The sequence below is a fragment of the Microcaecilia unicolor genome, chromosome 5, assembly GCF_901765095.1.
Source record: "Microcaecilia unicolor chromosome 5, aMicUni1.1, whole genome shotgun sequence".
Classification (NCBI taxonomy): domain Eukaryota; kingdom Metazoa; phylum Chordata; class Amphibia; order Gymnophiona; family Siphonopidae; genus Microcaecilia; species Microcaecilia unicolor.
In genome coordinates, this window is record NC_044035.1 from 246,651,006 (window position 1) to 246,668,604 (window position 17,599).

The 17,599-nt window shown below is 47.0% G+C and overlaps 1 protein-coding gene across 8 annotated transcripts in view; it reads left to right on the plus strand.

The window, feature by feature from the left end:
* Positions 1–17,599, plus strand: part of TEX55 (testis expressed 55) — a 185,849-nt gene that overhangs the window by 151,792 nt on the left and 16,458 nt on the right. For 7 of the 8 annotated variants that reach the window (XM_030205079.1, XM_030205083.1, XM_030205081.1 and 4 more), the window contains one exon: positions 4,900–5,037. The exons of the other annotated variant lie outside the window; for it this stretch is intronic. In XM_030205079.1, the coding sequence (XP_030060939.1) occupies positions 4,900–5,037 (138 nt within the window). The remainder of the gene's footprint in view (positions 1–4,899; positions 5,038–17,599) is intronic. 8 annotated transcript variants of the gene reach the window in all.

Consider the following 17,599-nt stretch of genomic DNA (forward strand, 5'->3'; position numbering starts at 1 on the left):
AGATCTTCACACTGAGCCTCCCCACACAGATACATGGGCTCAATACTACATCCATACTTTGGGGACTCTCAACCCCAGGCTTTGCAGCCTGCTTCTCTCAGTACTTTGGACACACAGTCCTTTCTTCTTTGGACACACAGTCCCCTCTTTGAACACACAGTTCTGGACACACAGCCCCCCTTCTTTGAATACACAGTTCTGGACACCCAGTCCTTTCTTCTTTGGACACACAGTCCTTTCACTGAACACACAGTTCCTATAAGTACTGAGGACACACAGTCAAACACTAATGCTTTAGGGACTTCTTACCCCAGGATTTTCAGCCTGCTGATCTCCTTTGGACATACAGTCCACCACAAGTCCATAGGGTTAGCCCGTATCTTCCAGGGGGATCTCTCTTCTTCTGCTGCCAGCTTCCTCTCTTCCTTTCACAACTCAGGTGGGGTATAAAGGGGTTAATTAGCTACACAGGACCCAGCCCATAACCTCCTACACCTGTGGACATCCCAGGGCTCTCCCCGGTCCTAGCAATCTCCACCTATCCTCCTACTAGCGCCCTCTAGTGGCCTACCCCGGGAGGACAGCCTCATACTTATCACAGTACTTTTATTTCTTTTTATTTTATATTTTCTCATTGAACTGCATACTCCTGCCCCACTCCCAGCTGTGTACTTATCTTCTTGATTCATAAGCCTTGCTGTATTGTGGCTTGAGGTAGTTTCTCTTCCCTTCCACACATCTCCATCCATGTGCAGCATTCCCCCTCTCCCTTCCCTTCCCCTCACATCCATCCATGTGCAGCCTTTTTTCCTCCCTCTTCACCTCCATCATATACAGTATTTTCCCTCCTCTTCCCCTCCACTCCATTTATGTGCAGCCTTTCCCATCTTTCCTTCTCTTCACCCCATCCATGTGCAGCATTTTTTCCTCTCTTTTCCCCTCCATTCCATCCATGTACAGCATTTTCCCTTCCCCTCCATCCATGTGCAGCCTTCCCCCACTCGCTTCCCTTCCCCTCACCTTCATCCATATACTGCATTTTCCCTCTTTCTTCTCTTCCCCTTCACTCCGTCAATGTGCAACTTTTCCCCTCTCTCTTCCCTTCACCTTCATCCATATACTGCATTTTCCCTCTCCCCTTCCCCTCACCTTCATCCATATATTGTATTTTCCCTCTCTCTTCCCCTTCACTCCATCAATGTGCAGCCTTTACCCTCTCTCTTCTCTTCCCCTCCCCTCCATCCATGTACAGCTTTTCCTCCTCTCTTCCTGTCCTCTCCCTACCATTTATGTACAGTATCTCCCATCTCTTTTTCATGGCATGTTCATAAACCCCCTTCCTCTTCCTTTTGTCCATCATTCTCTCACTTCTATATCCAGCATCATTCCCACCCCTATCGACATAGGAAGTGTGTGTCAGGGGCGGGACTAGCAGCTGAGCAAGGGTACAGACCGTGAAAGGTCCCCTGCTGCCTGTTAGTTTCACTTCTTCAACACTGCCGTTGAAGAAAAAGGGAAGTGGACGGGCAGAGAAAAGAACAGAGAAACAATGATAGATGGGTGGTGTGAAGGGAGTGAGGAAGAGATGCTGGATAAAGAGAAAGTGAAGCAGTCAAAAATGCAGCCAAGAAAAAGATGCCGGTACTATGTATTGCCGCATTCCAGCTCAAAAAATGCCCTGAATAGGAACACTGGACCGGCAGCCCATATTCCTTTTGGAACTAAATCAGAAGTAGAGCTATGGGGCACATACAAAATTTGAATCTCTAATCTGCATCAGAAGACACAGAGGAAAGTTTTTTTTAAGAGTGGGAAATTCAGCACTGGCAGTCTTGTATTCCAAGCAGAATTTACCTATGGGTCCCTTCTTATGCTGGACCTAGAGCAACTGCCCCTTTTGCCCATAGATAAAAGCAGACCTGTGTCTAAGATATGCAAGGTTACACCAACACCCACCTAATTTTAGGACCCACTCGCGTCATTTTGCAATTTGAACCACAAGGTGCTCTATAGTCTCAAAGGATATACCAGCCTCACATAGTTCAAACTATAAGATGGTTGGAGCATGCCCAGTTGATAGTTGGTGGGTCCAATGTAGCTTGGGGGTATTGTTCCCAACCAATCAGGTTTTTGAGCTACCTGTAATGAATATTCATGAGATTTGTATGTAACAGAGACACTGTATGTAAATCTATCTCATGCATGTTCATGTATATTTATTTATTTCTTCATACTTGTATCCCGCAAGTATCCAAAAACGAGTTTTGGTTCAATGTGGCTTACATTTAACAGTTGTTAGAGATTACATTGATTCAATTACATTTACAAGGTTGTATGATGCTGTGTTTTACAGTGGTTGGCAAAATAACTATTGGTGCATATGGAATAGTAATTGGGTTTCTTGAAAAGATATATCTTAGTTCATATCTTAAATGAAAAGATGTGTTACAGTTAGAGGTTGTGTTGTGTATTGTTGATCCAGAATGATTAGTACATATTTTACTCATAGACTTTCCTGAGGAGATAGGTCTTTAGGTCTTTTCTGAACTGCAGGTAGTTTGTGATGCTTCTTATGGCTATGGAAATTGAGTTCCATCATTTTGAGCCCAGGTAGCTACAGGCAGCTCCTTGTGATTCTGGGCAAGTCACTTAACCCTCCATTGCCCCATGTAGGCCGCATTGATTGAGCCTGCCATGAGTGGGAAAGCGCGGGGTACAAATGTAACAAAAAAAAAATAAGTGGACTTGTATATTTTTGCAGTGAGGCAGGTGAAGTAATAGGTGACATCTGGTTCTTGGGTTTGCATTTCTTGGTGATAATTTGATCATGTCTAGCAAAGTATCAGCCTGCCTGTCTGACATTGCTGCCTGAATGTCTCAGTGCCATCTCAAACTTAACATGATCAAGACTGAGCTTCTTATCTTTCCCCCTAAACCAACCTCTCCTCCTCCCCCATTTTCTATTTCTGTGGATAACACTCTCATCCTTCCTGTCTCATCAGCTCGTAACCTTGGAGTCATCTTCGACTCCTCCCTCTCCTTCTCTGCACATATTCAACAGACTGCTAAAACCTGTCATTTCTTTCTCTATAATATCAGCAAAATTCGCCCTTTCCTTTCTGAGCACACTACCAGAACCCTCATCCACGCTCTTATCACCTCTCGCTTAGACTATTGCAACTTGCTTCTCACAGATCTCCCACTTAGCCATCTCTCTCCTCTTCAATCTGTTCAAAATTCTGCTGCACGACTAATATTCCGCCAGGGTCGTTATGCTCATATTAGCCCTCTGCTCAAGTTACTTCACTGGCTTCCTATCCGTTTCCGCATACAGTTCAAACACCTCTTATTGACCTATAAGTGCATTCACTCTGCAGCTCCTCAGTACCTCTCCACTCTCAACTCTCCCTACATTCCTCCCCGGGAACTCCGTTCAGTGGGTAAATCTCTCTTATCTGCACCCTTCTCCTCCACCGCTAACTCCAGACTCCGTTCCTTTTATCTTGCTGCACCATATGCTTGGAATAGACTTCCTGAGCCGGTACGTCAAGCTCCATCTCTGGCCGTCTTCAAATCTAAGCTAAAAGCTCACCTTTTTGATGCTGCTTTTAACTCCTAACCCTTATTCACTTGTTCAGAACCCTTATTTTATCATCCTCACCTTAAATATTCCCTTATCTCTTGTTTGTCCTGTTTGTCTGTCCTAATTAGATTGTAAGCTCTGTCGAGTAGGGACTGTCTCTTCATGTTCAAGTGTACAGCGCTGCGTACGTCTAGTAGCGCTATAGAAATGATAAGTAGTAGTAGTAGTCCAGTGACATACCAAACAATATTTTGAAGGTTATTGTGCTGGTTTTGAAAAATAGTCTGGCCTTGATCGTAAGCCAGTGTAGTATTATGAGTAGTGGAGTTGCTCTATCATATTTTGACTTCTTGAACATCAATCTTGACAACCCAATTGGCCAGGGGTCCCCTGGATAGTTTTGGAAAATAACAACTAAGAGGGAACATGGAGAAAGAGCTCTTTTAGTCCTGGAAAAAAATTGTTTTCTTGGCAAATTTTTATTGGACTGAACATGAGCTTGTGAGTAAAGCATGCTGTACTCCATATGACCTTCTGAAGGCAAAGGAACTGTTCTCCATTTACATACAGCCTTCCAGGACTCACCGCTCCCTACTGTTAATGTTAATTTGTGAATCTTGTTATCAGAGTCTGGTTCAGTGACTTCAGACTAAGTGCTGTATTTGAAATTTAACTATTAGAATCATTATTAGAAACTGTAGTCTGGGTATTGCAGTTCTTTTATTAATGTGCTTGCTGTCTGTCCTGCTTTGAAGTAAGGCTGTCTGCACACTTTGTTTCCTTTAGCTGTGATTTGCGAATATGCATAGACCTTGAAGGGAAACATATTTCCCACCTTAATGTGGATTGTGTGAAAAGGTAATTATCAAAAGATGAAAGATTGCTGGTTGGGGGAGGCAGTCAGTCACAGATGTGATGAAAAGGGAGGTTAGGTGCTCCTGATGTTGCTGAAAAATGAGTTCTGAAGGACTCAGAGGCATTTTCTGTTGTAATGAATTTACAGAATGCCTCATAAGAATACTAAGTTTAAATTTTTAGCCTTCCTTTCCAAATAATGAGTCAGGAGCCCTATTTACTAACACTTAGCACGTGATAACACCATTGCCACAAAGCCTATTTTGTGGATTGGGCTTTGCAGCAAATAATTCACAATAACAATGACATTGTGAATTCATAAACAGTGGCCACTTTCCATGAAATAGGTCAGTTATATGAATCCCCTGTGTTTCTGTTTTACAGGACCCTTCTGGGTTTGAAAAGGAAGATAACGCTGGGCTCTTTTCTTTCATTTCCTTGTTTCTTTATTTTCCATTCAGATGGCACGCAGAAATGTCCTGATCACAGAAATGGATGAGCTACTGCTTTCACAACGTGAAGTGGATCTGCGCCATGAGGACCCATTTGAACACTCACTCAATTACATGGAAAAACATAACATTCTGCAGATTTTCCAGGTGATACACCCTGAGCCTCTGTAGTGACCTCTTCAAAGACAGATGTGATGGGGGTCGATATTCAAAACGATTTAACTGGCCGGAAATGACTCCAGGGGGGTTAAACCACCTGTTCGGGGCTAACAGCCAATTTTCAGCAGCACAACTAGTTAGTGTTGCTGAAAATAACCGGATAGCGCCGGACTGAAAACCACATATTTGTGGAGTGTTCTGGAGATAGAGTCAGCACTTGGCCGACCAGGTTAACCACAAAAATAGGACATCATAAAAGTCAGTCCTATCTTTATACAGTAACCCTTAGCCGGTTCAGTGCTGAATATCGCTCTTAACTGGCTAACAGGCTCATTTTCGAAAGAGATGGACATCCATCTTTCAACATAAATCGGAACATGGACGTCCAAATCGGTATAATCAAAACCCGATTTTGGACGTCTCCAACTGCAGTCTGTCACAAGGACGTCCAAATTTCAAGGGGGCGTGTCGGAGGCGTGGCGAAGGCGGGACTTGGGCATGCCTTAGACTTGGACATCCTTGAGCCAAAATCGAAATAAGCAAGAACGTCCTAAAGTAAAACTTGGACGTTTTCACCCAGACCTGTTTTTTTATGAATAAGGCACAAAACGTTGCCAGAAATGACCAGATGACCACCGGAGGGAATCGGATATGACCTCTCGTTACTCCCTCAGTGGTCATTAACCCCCTCCCACCCTCAAAAAACATCTTTAAAAATATTTCATGCCAGCCTCAGATGTGCTCAGGTTCATGACAGCGCATGCAGGTCCCTGGAGCAGTTTTAGTGGGTGCAGTGCACTTCAGACAGGTGGACCCAGGCCCATACCCCCCCCCCCCCCCACCTGTTACATTTGTGAAGGAAACAGCGAGCCCTCCAAAACTCACCAGAAACCCACTGTACCCACATATAGGTGCCCCCCTTCACCCGTAAGGGTTATGGTAGTGATGTACAATTGTGGGGAGTCGGTTTTGGGGGGGCTCAGCACACAAGGTAAGGGAGCTATGTACCTTGGGAGCATTTTATGAAGTCCACTGCAGTTAGACCTAACTCTTGTTCTATCTGTTTATAAATGCTGTTGAGGACACAGAGGGCACATCAGGTCTGGCAGGAGAGACCTTTTGGCTCTTCAAAGGCCGATCCATTGACATTGACACTAGAAGCATCAATGTCGATGGCTGCCCAGACATCCTCTACCTCTGGGAGTGCACAGGCATTGAGGAAGTCTCCACCTCCCTCGACATCGTGCACTGATAGTCAGCCGCGGAACCGAGGATGCGTACAGGTTCAACATCGTTCTCATCGGCACCAAAGGACCACAGTGCTCAGCATCGGGGGAAGTCCAAGAAGCCCAAGCATCTGTCCGACGCATGGTGCCTGGGGCATTGCCATTGTCAGTACCCGAAAAGCACCGGCACCAAGAGGAGCGCTCCCCCTTCTTAGTGAAGGTGCCGGTGCACTGGCTTCTTCTGAGGCTGTCCCAGCCTTTGACGATGCGTACCTTCGATGAGCGGTACTGAGCCATGCTCAGGGAGGCGCTGGCAAAGATGCAACAGCTGCACCCCACTCAGTCATTGAGGGCCCTTGCGCCAGATGCAGCTCAGCCCCTGCTTCCTTCTAAGGCTCCTTCCTTGCCTGTGGAGCAGTCTTCGATGCTGGCGCCCTGACAGGTGTCAACATCTATGGACAACCCATGCAGTACTGCTCTCAACATTGGGGGAAGAAGCATCCCCGAAATCTGAGGGTGGGGTAGTATCCCGGCACCCTTTGGGGCATTGGTGTGGTCCCACTGAGCAGGTGCAGGCACAGGCTCATTCTATTCTGAGTACTGCAAGGAATCTGATTGGAACCACTCATTGGACTCAGAAGAAGACCCTCAGAGGAGGAATCTTATGGGGTCCTTTCTGACCATTCCATTTAAGTTGAAGACAGAGGTTGAACCCAGGGCAGAGATGTTATCTGTCCTGGATTATGAGTCACCTCCTAAGGAAGGGGTCATGATTCCATTACACCCTATCCTTAAAGATGCACTGACGAAGAATTGGGAATCTTCCCTGTCAGTGCAGATCGCAGCTAAGAATGTGGATATGCAGTACTGTAACCAAAAGGCTTCAAGATTTGAGAGGGCTCAGCTTCCTCACCACTCTCTGGTAGTCAAATCCACCCTCAAACGAAGCAGGAGTTCCAGAACTCATGCCTTGGCTCCCCCAGGTAGAAAGACTCGGACACTAGACGCATTTGGGAGGAAGGTTTATCAGGCCTTGATGCTTATTTGGAGTAGAGGAGTAGTAGCCTAGTGGTTAGTGCACTGAACTTTGATCCTGGGGAACTGGGTTCAATTCCCACTGCATCTCCATGTGACTCTGGGCAAGTCACTTAACCCTCCATTGCCCTCTTTGAATGTAGTTGCAAAAACCACAGAAAGGCAGTATACCAAGTCCCATTCCCCTCCCCCTCATTGCCTGCATCCATCCTACCAACCCTATACAAGCATCTACTTGAATTCTTTGCTGCATACACAGTACTCTTAGTCTCGCAGATTCTTTCCCTCAGGAGCATGCCGCTGAGCTTTGCCAATTGGCTGGTAAGCAGCTGGAACTGGTCAAGGGCACGTACAATACTTTTGATTTTGCATTCAGACTCTCCACCTTGAGTGTGGAGATGTTCAGACTCTCATGGCTGTATGTCTCTGACCTAGAACCATCAGTTCAGGAGAGATTAGTGGACGCACCTTGCTGAGGAAATAATCTTTTGGGGGACAAGTAGAGGAGGTTGCTTACCTCATCAAGAAGCACACTGACACCATCCAGTCACCCCTTTCTGCAGGTTCCAGCTGCATCATCCTCTAGTATGGGATTTTTGAGTGGACCTAGACGACGGACCTACTGCTCTCAAAGGCATAGGTTCTGCCACCTTCTCGCTCTGCCCAGCAGCCCCAGTCCCCCAGCATTCTTGCCCTTGTCAGTCCCGCCCTCAGAAGCCCCAGCCGGATCCCCTGTCAGAGCAAGGGATGAGCTTTTGACCAGCTCCAGGAGAGCATAACTGCAGTCAAAGTAACCATCCCAGATGACCTATTGGTAGGAAGGAGACTCAGTGTTTTCCATCAAAGGTGGCCCCTTCTAACCTCCGACCAGTGGGTTCTTCAAATAGATGGTCTCAGTTACACACTTTATTGGTATCAACCACAAAATTGCCCCCGACATCATCTTACCTCAGCTCTCCACACAAGCAGGTACTTGTAGAAGAAATTTCCACCCTTCTACAGGCCAATGTGATCAAACCTTTGCCACCAGGGAAGAAGGGAAGGGATTCTATTCCAAGTACTTCCTTGTGCCCAAGAAAACGGGAGAATTCTATCCCATCCTAGACCTAAGGGCCCTGAACAAATTCCTGGTCATTGAAAAGTTAAAGATGATATCCCTGGGCACCTTCCTTCCCCTGATTCAGGAAAAAGATTGGCTGTGCTCTCTGGACTTGAAGGATGCCTATACCCACATACGAATACTTCCCAGTCACAGGAAGTATCTCAAATTCCAAGTAGGGAAACACCACTATCAGTATTGTGTTTCTGCTTTTTGGCCTCACATCAGCTCCCAGGATATTCACCAAATGTCTAGCGGTAGTTGCAGCATTGCTATGCAGACTGGGAGTTTATGAGTTTCACTATCTGAATGATTAACTTGTCAAGAGCACATCACAAGAGGGAGCACAAGAGTCAATGCAGAGAACTATTTGGGAGCTGGAGCTACTATGATTTGTCACAAACTATCCCAAGTACTACCTTCTTCCAGTTCAGCAATTGGAGTACATAGGAGCTCTGTTTGATACAGTGCAAGCTCAGGCTTTTCCCCAAGTGAAAGCAGATGCCTTGGTAGCAATCACCTCGCAAGTCTGAAGCTGCAGGCAGATCACAGTGCAGCAGATGTTGAGATTGTTATGCCACTTGGTCACACAGTGCATGTCACTCCCATGGCACTTCTCCATTTGAGAGAGGCCCAGTGGACCCAACTTCCCAGTGGACTCAGGCAGCTGGGAATCTAGTGGATGGCATCCAGGTCCCTCCAGAGTAGGGTCATTCCCTTCTCTGGTGAACAATTCAGTTGAATTTGACTGTGGGACCACCATTCTAAATTCCGCCTCCTCAGAATGGGTTGACAACAGATGCATGCAAACTGGGATGGGGAGCTCATGTCAATGGGCTTCATGCCCAAGGGATGTGGTCTGCTTAGGAAACAGCTCTCCATATCCAACCTCCTTGAGCTGAGGGCCATTTGGAATGCTTTAAAGGCTTTTAGAGATTGGTTACAGAACCAAATTATCCTCATCCAAATGGGCAATCAGGTTGCAGTGTACTGTTTGAACAAGCATGGGGGTACGGCTCCTACCCTTTGTGTCAAGAAGTGATAGGAATGTTGCAGTGGGCCCTTCTTCACAGGATGGTCCTGCAAGCCACATACCTAGCGGGAAAGAACAACAGCTTAGGGGACAGACTAAGCAGGGTAATACAACCTCATGAGTGGTCTCTCAATATGGGCACCCCCTCAGTGGATCTTTTTGCCACTTACCTCAACAACAAAGCCCCTATTTATGTTTCAGGCTCAGGTCACATGGCAGACTAGTGTCAGATGCCTTTCTCTTACATTGTGGGACAGGTTTTCTGTATGTGTGTCTTCCAATACCTCTCATAGAGAAGACTTTGCTGAAACTCAAGCAAGATCGGGTAACCATGATTCTAATCACCTCTATTGGTCGAGGCAAATCTGGTTTCCTCTTCTGGAGTTGTCCTCTGAAGAACCATGAGGATTGGAGTGTTTTCCAACCCTCATCACGCAGAACGATGGATCCCTTCTGCATCCCAACCTCCAGTCTCTGGCCCTCACAGCAAGGAAAGACTCCACTAAGAGGTGTTATTCGTTTTAAGTGGAAGAGGTTTGCCATCTGATGTGAGGACAAGGCCCTAGATCCTCTTACTAGTTTTACACAACAACTGCTTGAATACCTCCTACACCTCTCTGAGTCTGGTTTAAAAAAAAACAACTCTGTAAGGTTTCATCTCAGTGCAATTAATGCTTACCATCTCCGTGTAGGAGGTAAGCCCATCTCTTGAAGGCTATGTCAGTAGCCTCTTGACATCATTTTCCATAGAGGAGATTTGCAAGGCTGCAACATGGTCATCAGTCCACACATTTATATCTCTCTACTGCCTTGAGCAGGATGCATGACAGCTGATTTGGTCAGACAGTCCTGCAGAGTCTGTTTGGTGTCTAGAATCCAACTCCACTCTCCTAGGACAATTTTGTTATGTTCCAGGCTGCACCTTCACAACTAGTATGTATATAGTTTCAGGTTAATTGACTTTGAGGCCTCGATGTTTTTAGTTCATATTGTCTTAGCATAGTTGTTTTTCAGTGAGCCTGGTAGCTAGGGATTCCCACATGTGAAAATACTACTGTGCCTCCTTGTCTTTGGAGAAAACAAAGTTACTCACCTGTAGCAGATGTCAAGGACAGCAGGCCTGGTATTCTCATATACCCTCCCACCTCCCCTAGGAGTTGTATTCATTTAGCTATATTACCTGACTGAGGGACCTGCATCCGCACCAGTCTCCATCGGATGACATCGCCCACTTGTGAGAATACCTGACCTGCTGTCCTCGGAGAACACCTGCTACAAGTGAGTAACTTAGTTTTTCCACGGAAGATAGAGAGGACTATATTTTTTCTTTTTTTTTTTTAGGGAAATTCTGTAACAGTGTGCCTATATTCAGGTATCTAAAGATTGCCTATGTGGCACCTGTTCTAAAAAGGGAAATAGGTGCCTACTTTCCTTTATGGAATACTAGTGTATCAGCTTAGATATGTGCATATAATTTATGCTGTAAGACTAATGTAAGCGCATGTGCCTAAATTGCTGAAAAACACACATACATTATGTATTCATACCTGTGCAATCCACCCACGTGTACACTCATCTACTAAGTGTGCAAAAATTTTTTAGGCACCTTTTATAGAACAGCGAGTAGCTGGAATTTTGGCATTTTCACACATACGTGTACACATACTATACCGTTCTATACCGCAGTAACCAAAATTAGTTCTATGCAGTTTACATCAATACAACATCACAGGCATACCTAAGGAAGATACAGATCTTAATAATACACCTTGGAAACTATATCTGACATAAGTCACATTTAAAGTGTATGGTAATTACATTAAATTAGCAAAACCCAACCTTAAAATAGAAAATGCAGAACCAAGCCTTATTAGCAATTTCAGAAATTTCTCAAACAACCAAGTTTTTAAGTACTTTTCTAAATTTCAGAAAGCTAACAGATAGTCTAAGAATAACAGAGGTCATTCCAAAATTTGAACCCCTATAAAGGAAAGTGAGGTTTGAAAAACTCTTTTATACCTTATTAACCTCGGAGATGGCAGATGTAGAAGCAAAGAATTATGTAGTTGTATAGTAGTAGTCTGACAAGGAATAGTAATCAAAGCTAACAAATACTCAGGAGCATAGCCATGTAATATTTTAAAAATAACAGGGGCATAATCGAAATGCTAGTATTCTATAATTTTACACTTGCAAATGGCATATAACTATAAGGCACCCTGTTGTAGAATTGCTCTTTACAGATCAATATTAAAAAAAAAAAAAAAAGCTGAGCTCCTAAATTTATGTCTAAGTTAAGCTCCTAAATTTGTGCCCTATTTTCAGCCAATCTTAGAATGCTAACTTTTCAGCTGAAAATTTAGCTTAATTTAGGAGCTTAAAGTTATGAGGATGATAATCAAAGTGATTTAACCAACCAGAAACTGGTCCTGGCTGGTTAAGTCGGCTATTCGGTGCTAACTGGTTAATGCCGCTGAAAGTAACTGGTTAACGCTAAAATGAAAACTGTCTATTTTGGGGTCGTTCCACGAGTGGAGTGGCACCTGGCTGGTTAAGTACCTATATTCAGCACTTGGCTGGCCAGGTTAACTGCATAAATAGGACCGCATAAAAGTCAGTCCTATCCAGTGCTTTTTTTGTGGGCGGGGTCACCACATATGGACCCACCCCTCTTATAGCCACACCCATATTAGCCACACCCCTTATACCAGCCATTGCGCATATAACAGACAACATTGAAAATATTACACTAGTATAGGAGAAAAAAATAATGTGATTTTTATTCATTATAAATCATTTCTGTAAGCTGTTACAGGTCCAGTATCCCCAGTGGAATACTGGACCTGTAACAGCAGATGCAAATTCTCAAATTGGACATATTCCAGATACTAAAATGAAAATAAAATGAATTTTTCTACCTTTGTTGTCTGGTGACTGTTTTTCTGATCATGCTGGCCCAGTATCCGATTCTGCTGTTATCTGTCCTCTTAACTCCGTTTCCAGGGCTTCCTTTCCATTTATTTCTTTACTTTCCGCCTTTCTTCTTCATTTCTTGACCTACATCCATAAGTAAAAGCTGGGTCCTACTCCGCAGACTTGACTGTCCAGTGGATCCAGCTTCTGCCTATTTTCTTCATCCATGTGCAGTTTTTCTCCTCTCTTCCTTTTCCTCTTCTTCCTCACTCTTCCCTCCCCTCCATCCATGTCCAGAATTTCTTCTCTCTCCGTGCCCTCTCCTCCATCCACCCATGCCCAGTGATTCTCCGCCCTCCCCTGCCCATGTCCAGCATGTCTCCTCTCCCCCGCCCTCCCCTCCATGTCCAGCGAGTCTCCTCTCTTCCCTGCCCTCCTCTCCATGTCCAACGATTCTCTCTCCCATTCCCCTGCCCTCCATGCCCAGCATGTCGCCTCCCTCCCCTGCCCTCCCCTCATCCATGCCCAGCAATTCTCCGTCCTCTCTCCCCTGCCCATGTCCAGCATGTCTCTCCTCTCCCCCTGCCCTCCCCTCCATGTCCAGCGATTCTCCTCTCTCCCCTGCCCTTCCCTCCATGTCCAGCGATTCTCTCTCCCTTCCCCTGCCCTCCCTTCCATGTCCAGCTGTTCTCTCTGCCCTCCCCTCCCCTGCCGTCCATGCTTAGCAATTCTCCTCTCTCCCCTGCCTTCCCCTGCCCATGTCCAGCATGTCTTCTCTCCCCCCTGCCACTCCCCTCTCCAAGTCGCGGCAAATCGGTCCAGAAGTGAAGGCAGCAGTGAGGCAGGCACGCAGCAGGCAGGTTCGTCTCCTCTCACGTTGCTTCCCTCTCAGCGCGTCCCACCCTCAAAGGCAGGATGCGCTAAGAGGGAAGCGACGCGAGAGGAGATGAACCTGCCTGCTGCGTGCCTGCCTCACTGCTGCCTTCACTTCCGGACCGGTTCGCCGCGACTTGGAGAGGGGAGGGCAGTGGAGAGAGGGGACATGCTGGACATGGAGGGGAGGGCAGGGGGAGAGAGGAGAATCGTGACCGGGTAATCATATTTCAATGGAGCGTGGGAGCAGGACCTCAGGAAAAAGGTGCCGGTACACCGTACCGGCACGTACCGGCACAAAAAAAGCACTGGTCCTATCCTTATGCAGTAAAACATAGTAAGTGCTGAATATCGCGCTTAACTGGCTATGGTTTTCCAGCTTCAATGTCAGAGCCCGGACATGGCCTGGCATTGAATTTATGTGTTTAACGCCAGCGGCAGTCAGCAAAATGCGATCGCTGCTGGCAGAATATTGGGCCCTATGTTTATAAATACAGACCTGCCATTCATTTGCCTAGATTTATTAGCCTAATTTATAAACTGAACATCAGTGCTAAGCTCGTAACTTTTTTCTCCACCATAAATCCAACCCTGTTGCCACCAACTTTTTATGTAGGAGTTTAGTGGAATTTTGAACATAAAATAATGCACTCAGCCGCAGTAAATTTTCAAAGAGGCCAATTTAGAAGCAAAAGTCCTTTGAATATTGTGTTGTTAGGGGCCCTTTTACAAAGATGCGGTAGGTTCTATGCATGTGCAGCGCATGGCAAAACAAGACTACTGCCAGGCTTGTGCGCCCCCCCTGGCGGTAATTTCAGATTTGGCGTGTGCCCATACCGCCGGGACAAATTATTTTATTTCCTACCATGTACTGTGTTTCTGGCATTAATTGGCAGTTGGCACATGCTGACCGGTCACTGAATGTGTAGTGCGTGAGCCCTTACCACTAGATCAATAGGTGGCGTTAAGGGCTCAGGCAGTAAATAGGCACGCACTGGTTTCAGTCTTCCCACTGGCTCTCTTCCCGGCCCATTGAAAAAAAGCCCTTTTCCCCAGACATGGTAAAAACTGGCCCGGCACACGCCAAAAACATGTGCCCACACTACCACAGGCCACTTTTTGCCGTGGCTTAGTAAAAGGACCCCTTAGTTCCTAATGTTGGTACGCATTTTAGAGAAATATCCCCGAATGAGCTTTTTTCACTCTGCAGTATTGCTGTGTGTGGAGAAGGGGGTGAACCCTCAATCAAATGCACTTTCTTTCTTTGGAGTGAGGTTAGAAGTTTACAGGATTTTTCTTCAGAACCTAGTGCTCTCCAATAGTCAGTACAGTCCCAGAATCCAGAGAAAATCAAGGCAAATCACTCTTCAATGAGTCAAACCCCTGATCTGGGGTATCCAGAGCAACCTAATACAGTAATTCATGATTCCTAGCCATGGAGATTTTCCAGATTCAAATTATTCATCACAACACCAGAAATAAATATTTAGCAGTTTCATTTTCATTCTCTGAGGACAAGCAGGCTGAGTTATTCTCACAAGTGGGTTGACGATCCGCGTCAGCCCGGTAACTAGCATTATGCATAACAAATAAATAAGAAAAAAGTTTTGCTAGAGCCTTCTGGCGCACGTGCAGTGCTGCACCGCGCATTCACAGAGTGCCTTCCCGACCACCACATGAGGAGCGGCAGTGGTTTCTCTGGCTCCTTTTTTCACCGGGGAAAAAAGCCTTTAGTGCCTTTTTCGTTCTTTTTTGTTGGCATTTTCGCCTTTTCTTCTCCTTTAGTTTGTTTTAAAAAATTTTTTTTAAACCCTTTATTTTCTTAGTTTTAGACCTGCATTTAAGTTTCCTTTCTTTTTAGTCGCAGCCGTCCTTAGGCCTGCTCGGCCGGGTCTTCTCCTTTTTTTGTGCTTTTCTCCTAAGTACAATTGCATTTTTTTTATTTAGCTAGAGCGGTCTTCCCTCCCATGTCATCAAAGACTCCCAGTGGCTTCAAACGCTGTACTCAGCCACAGATACCCATTCTTGGTGTATCCAGTGCCTTGGGCCCGACCATAGCCCGGAGAGTCGTGCCCTCTGCCTTCGTATGACGAAGAGGATACAAATTGCCCGAGAGAGAAGAACGTTTTGGAGCCTGGTCCGGTCCTTCGGCATCAAGGTCGGCGGAGTCTACGTCGGCATTGAGGGAGGCATCGACATCGGGAGTGGAGGTAGGGATGGTTTCTCAGAGACCATGACTCAGTGGGAGCAGTGAGGTATCAAGTGGGTCTCCACCTGTCTCGAGGCCTCCTACTGTGCAGGCCCCCTGGGACCAACTATCATTGGACCCGACTCCGAGGCTTTGTAAGGATTCCACGTTGTCCTTCGGCACCAAAGAGTCTTGGTGAGGTGCATCGAGTGAAGGCCAAGAAGCACCGACACCGATCTCCTTCGACGCATGGTGCCAGGAGCTCCAGGACATCGGGGGAGCCAGCTCCCGAGAAGCATCAGCACCTGGAAGAGCGCTCCCCCTCCATTCAAGAGGTGCCAGCGCGCCTGTCTCCCAGCAGTCAAGACCCTACTCCTGCATCCCAGGCGATTCGGCAGCCTGAGCCTGCACCAGCCCCGCAGCCTTTACCAATGGCGGCTCTCAACAAGCGACTCCAGACTTTGCTCCCAGAGCTTTTAGAGGCCTTTATGCAGCAATGTGCATTGGCATCAGGGGTGCCTGCGCCTACCATGCCTTCCAGTGCGGCCCCACCTGGCCTCCAGCACGCTGTGCAGACACCAGTGCCGCATGCGGTTCCAGTGTCGACTGCCACCCAGGCTAGTTCTCCTTCAACGTCAGTGGAGGAAGCTTCGTCGGAGTCGAGGCAAGAACCAACTCCTCAACTCTGTTCTCAAAGCCATGGGTTCTCGAAGTCGAGGCGGGCATGGTCTCGGACATCTCTGAGGGAATTGTTGTCTGACACAAAGGAGGAGTGCTTGAGGGATCCCAGGCACTTTTCCTCCGATGAGTCCTTTGGGACTCATGCGGAACTGGGCATCCCCTCTGTCTGTCCCTGTGGTCCAGTGGCGTATCGAGGGCGGGATGGTGGGGACGGTCAGCCCCGGGTGTACGCCGCTGGAGTGGTGCAGAAAACAGCCGTGTGACTTTCAGCTCCGCTGGTTCCCTGCTCCCTCTGCCCCGGAACAGGTTACTTCCTGTTCCAGGGCCGAGGGAGCAGGGAACCAGCGGAACCGACAGCCGCGCGGGCTGCTCCCAGCAGGTAAGAATGCACCCGAGGGACGGACGGATGCCGCTGCACCCGGTTGAGTGGGGGGTGCGCAGCGGCAATCCGCCCTAGGTGGCAGCCGACCAAGGATCGCCACTGCTGTGGTCCACAAGAAAATTGACACCCAGTATCGGATCCACGGGGAACCTGTGTTGGTGAGGTTTCAGTTATCCCACAACTCCATGGTGGTGGATGCGGCTTTCAAGAGAGCCAAGAGTACTAGGGACTATGCTTCTGCTCCCGCGGGCAGAGAAGCTAGGATCTTGGTCTCTTTTGGGAGGAAAATGTATCAGGCTGCAATGCTCATCGCCCATATTCAATCATACCAGCTCTTCATGAGCATCTACTTGCCGAACTTGGTGAGGTAGCTGTCTGACTTGGTTGATGCACTCCCTCCAGAGCACGACAAGCCTTTTCGCCAGCTGGTCAAGCAGCAGAAGGCATGTCGCAAGTTCTTGGCCAGGGGCACTTACAACACTTTTGACGTGGCATCCAGAATCTCTGCCCAGGGTATAGCGATGTGCAGACTCTCATGGCTATGTGTCTCTGACCTAGACCATTCAGTCCAGCAGAGAATGGCAGATGCTCCATGGTGGGAGGATAATCTTTTTGGAGAGAAGGTTGAGGAACTGATTGACCAGATCAAGATGTCTTCTCTCTCCCGCCGGATGCCTTCCTGTGACCACTTCCTTATCTAGGAGGAATTTTAGTGAGTCCCGGAGTACTTCTTATGTATTCTCTAGGCATAGGTATGCCCCGGTGACTTGCCAGCCTTCTCAGGCTACTTTCCAGCGCGCTCATTCTCATCAACAGCGTGCGCCTAAGGCCCTCCTGCTCCCCAGCAAAAGCAAGGGATGGGCTTTTGACTGTCTCCAGCAGATCATAGCCTCCATAAAAGTGTCCGTGCCGGACAACTTACCGATTGGAGGGAGGTTAAATTTTTTTCACCAAATGTGGCCTCTCATAACCTCCGACCAGTGGGTTCCTGAAATAGTCCGGTTAGGATACACCCTCAATCTGGAATCCAAACCTCCAAATTGCCCACTGAGAGCTCATTTCTTCAGCTCTCAACACAAGCAGGCACTTGCAGAGGAACTTTCCGCCCTTCAAAAGGCCC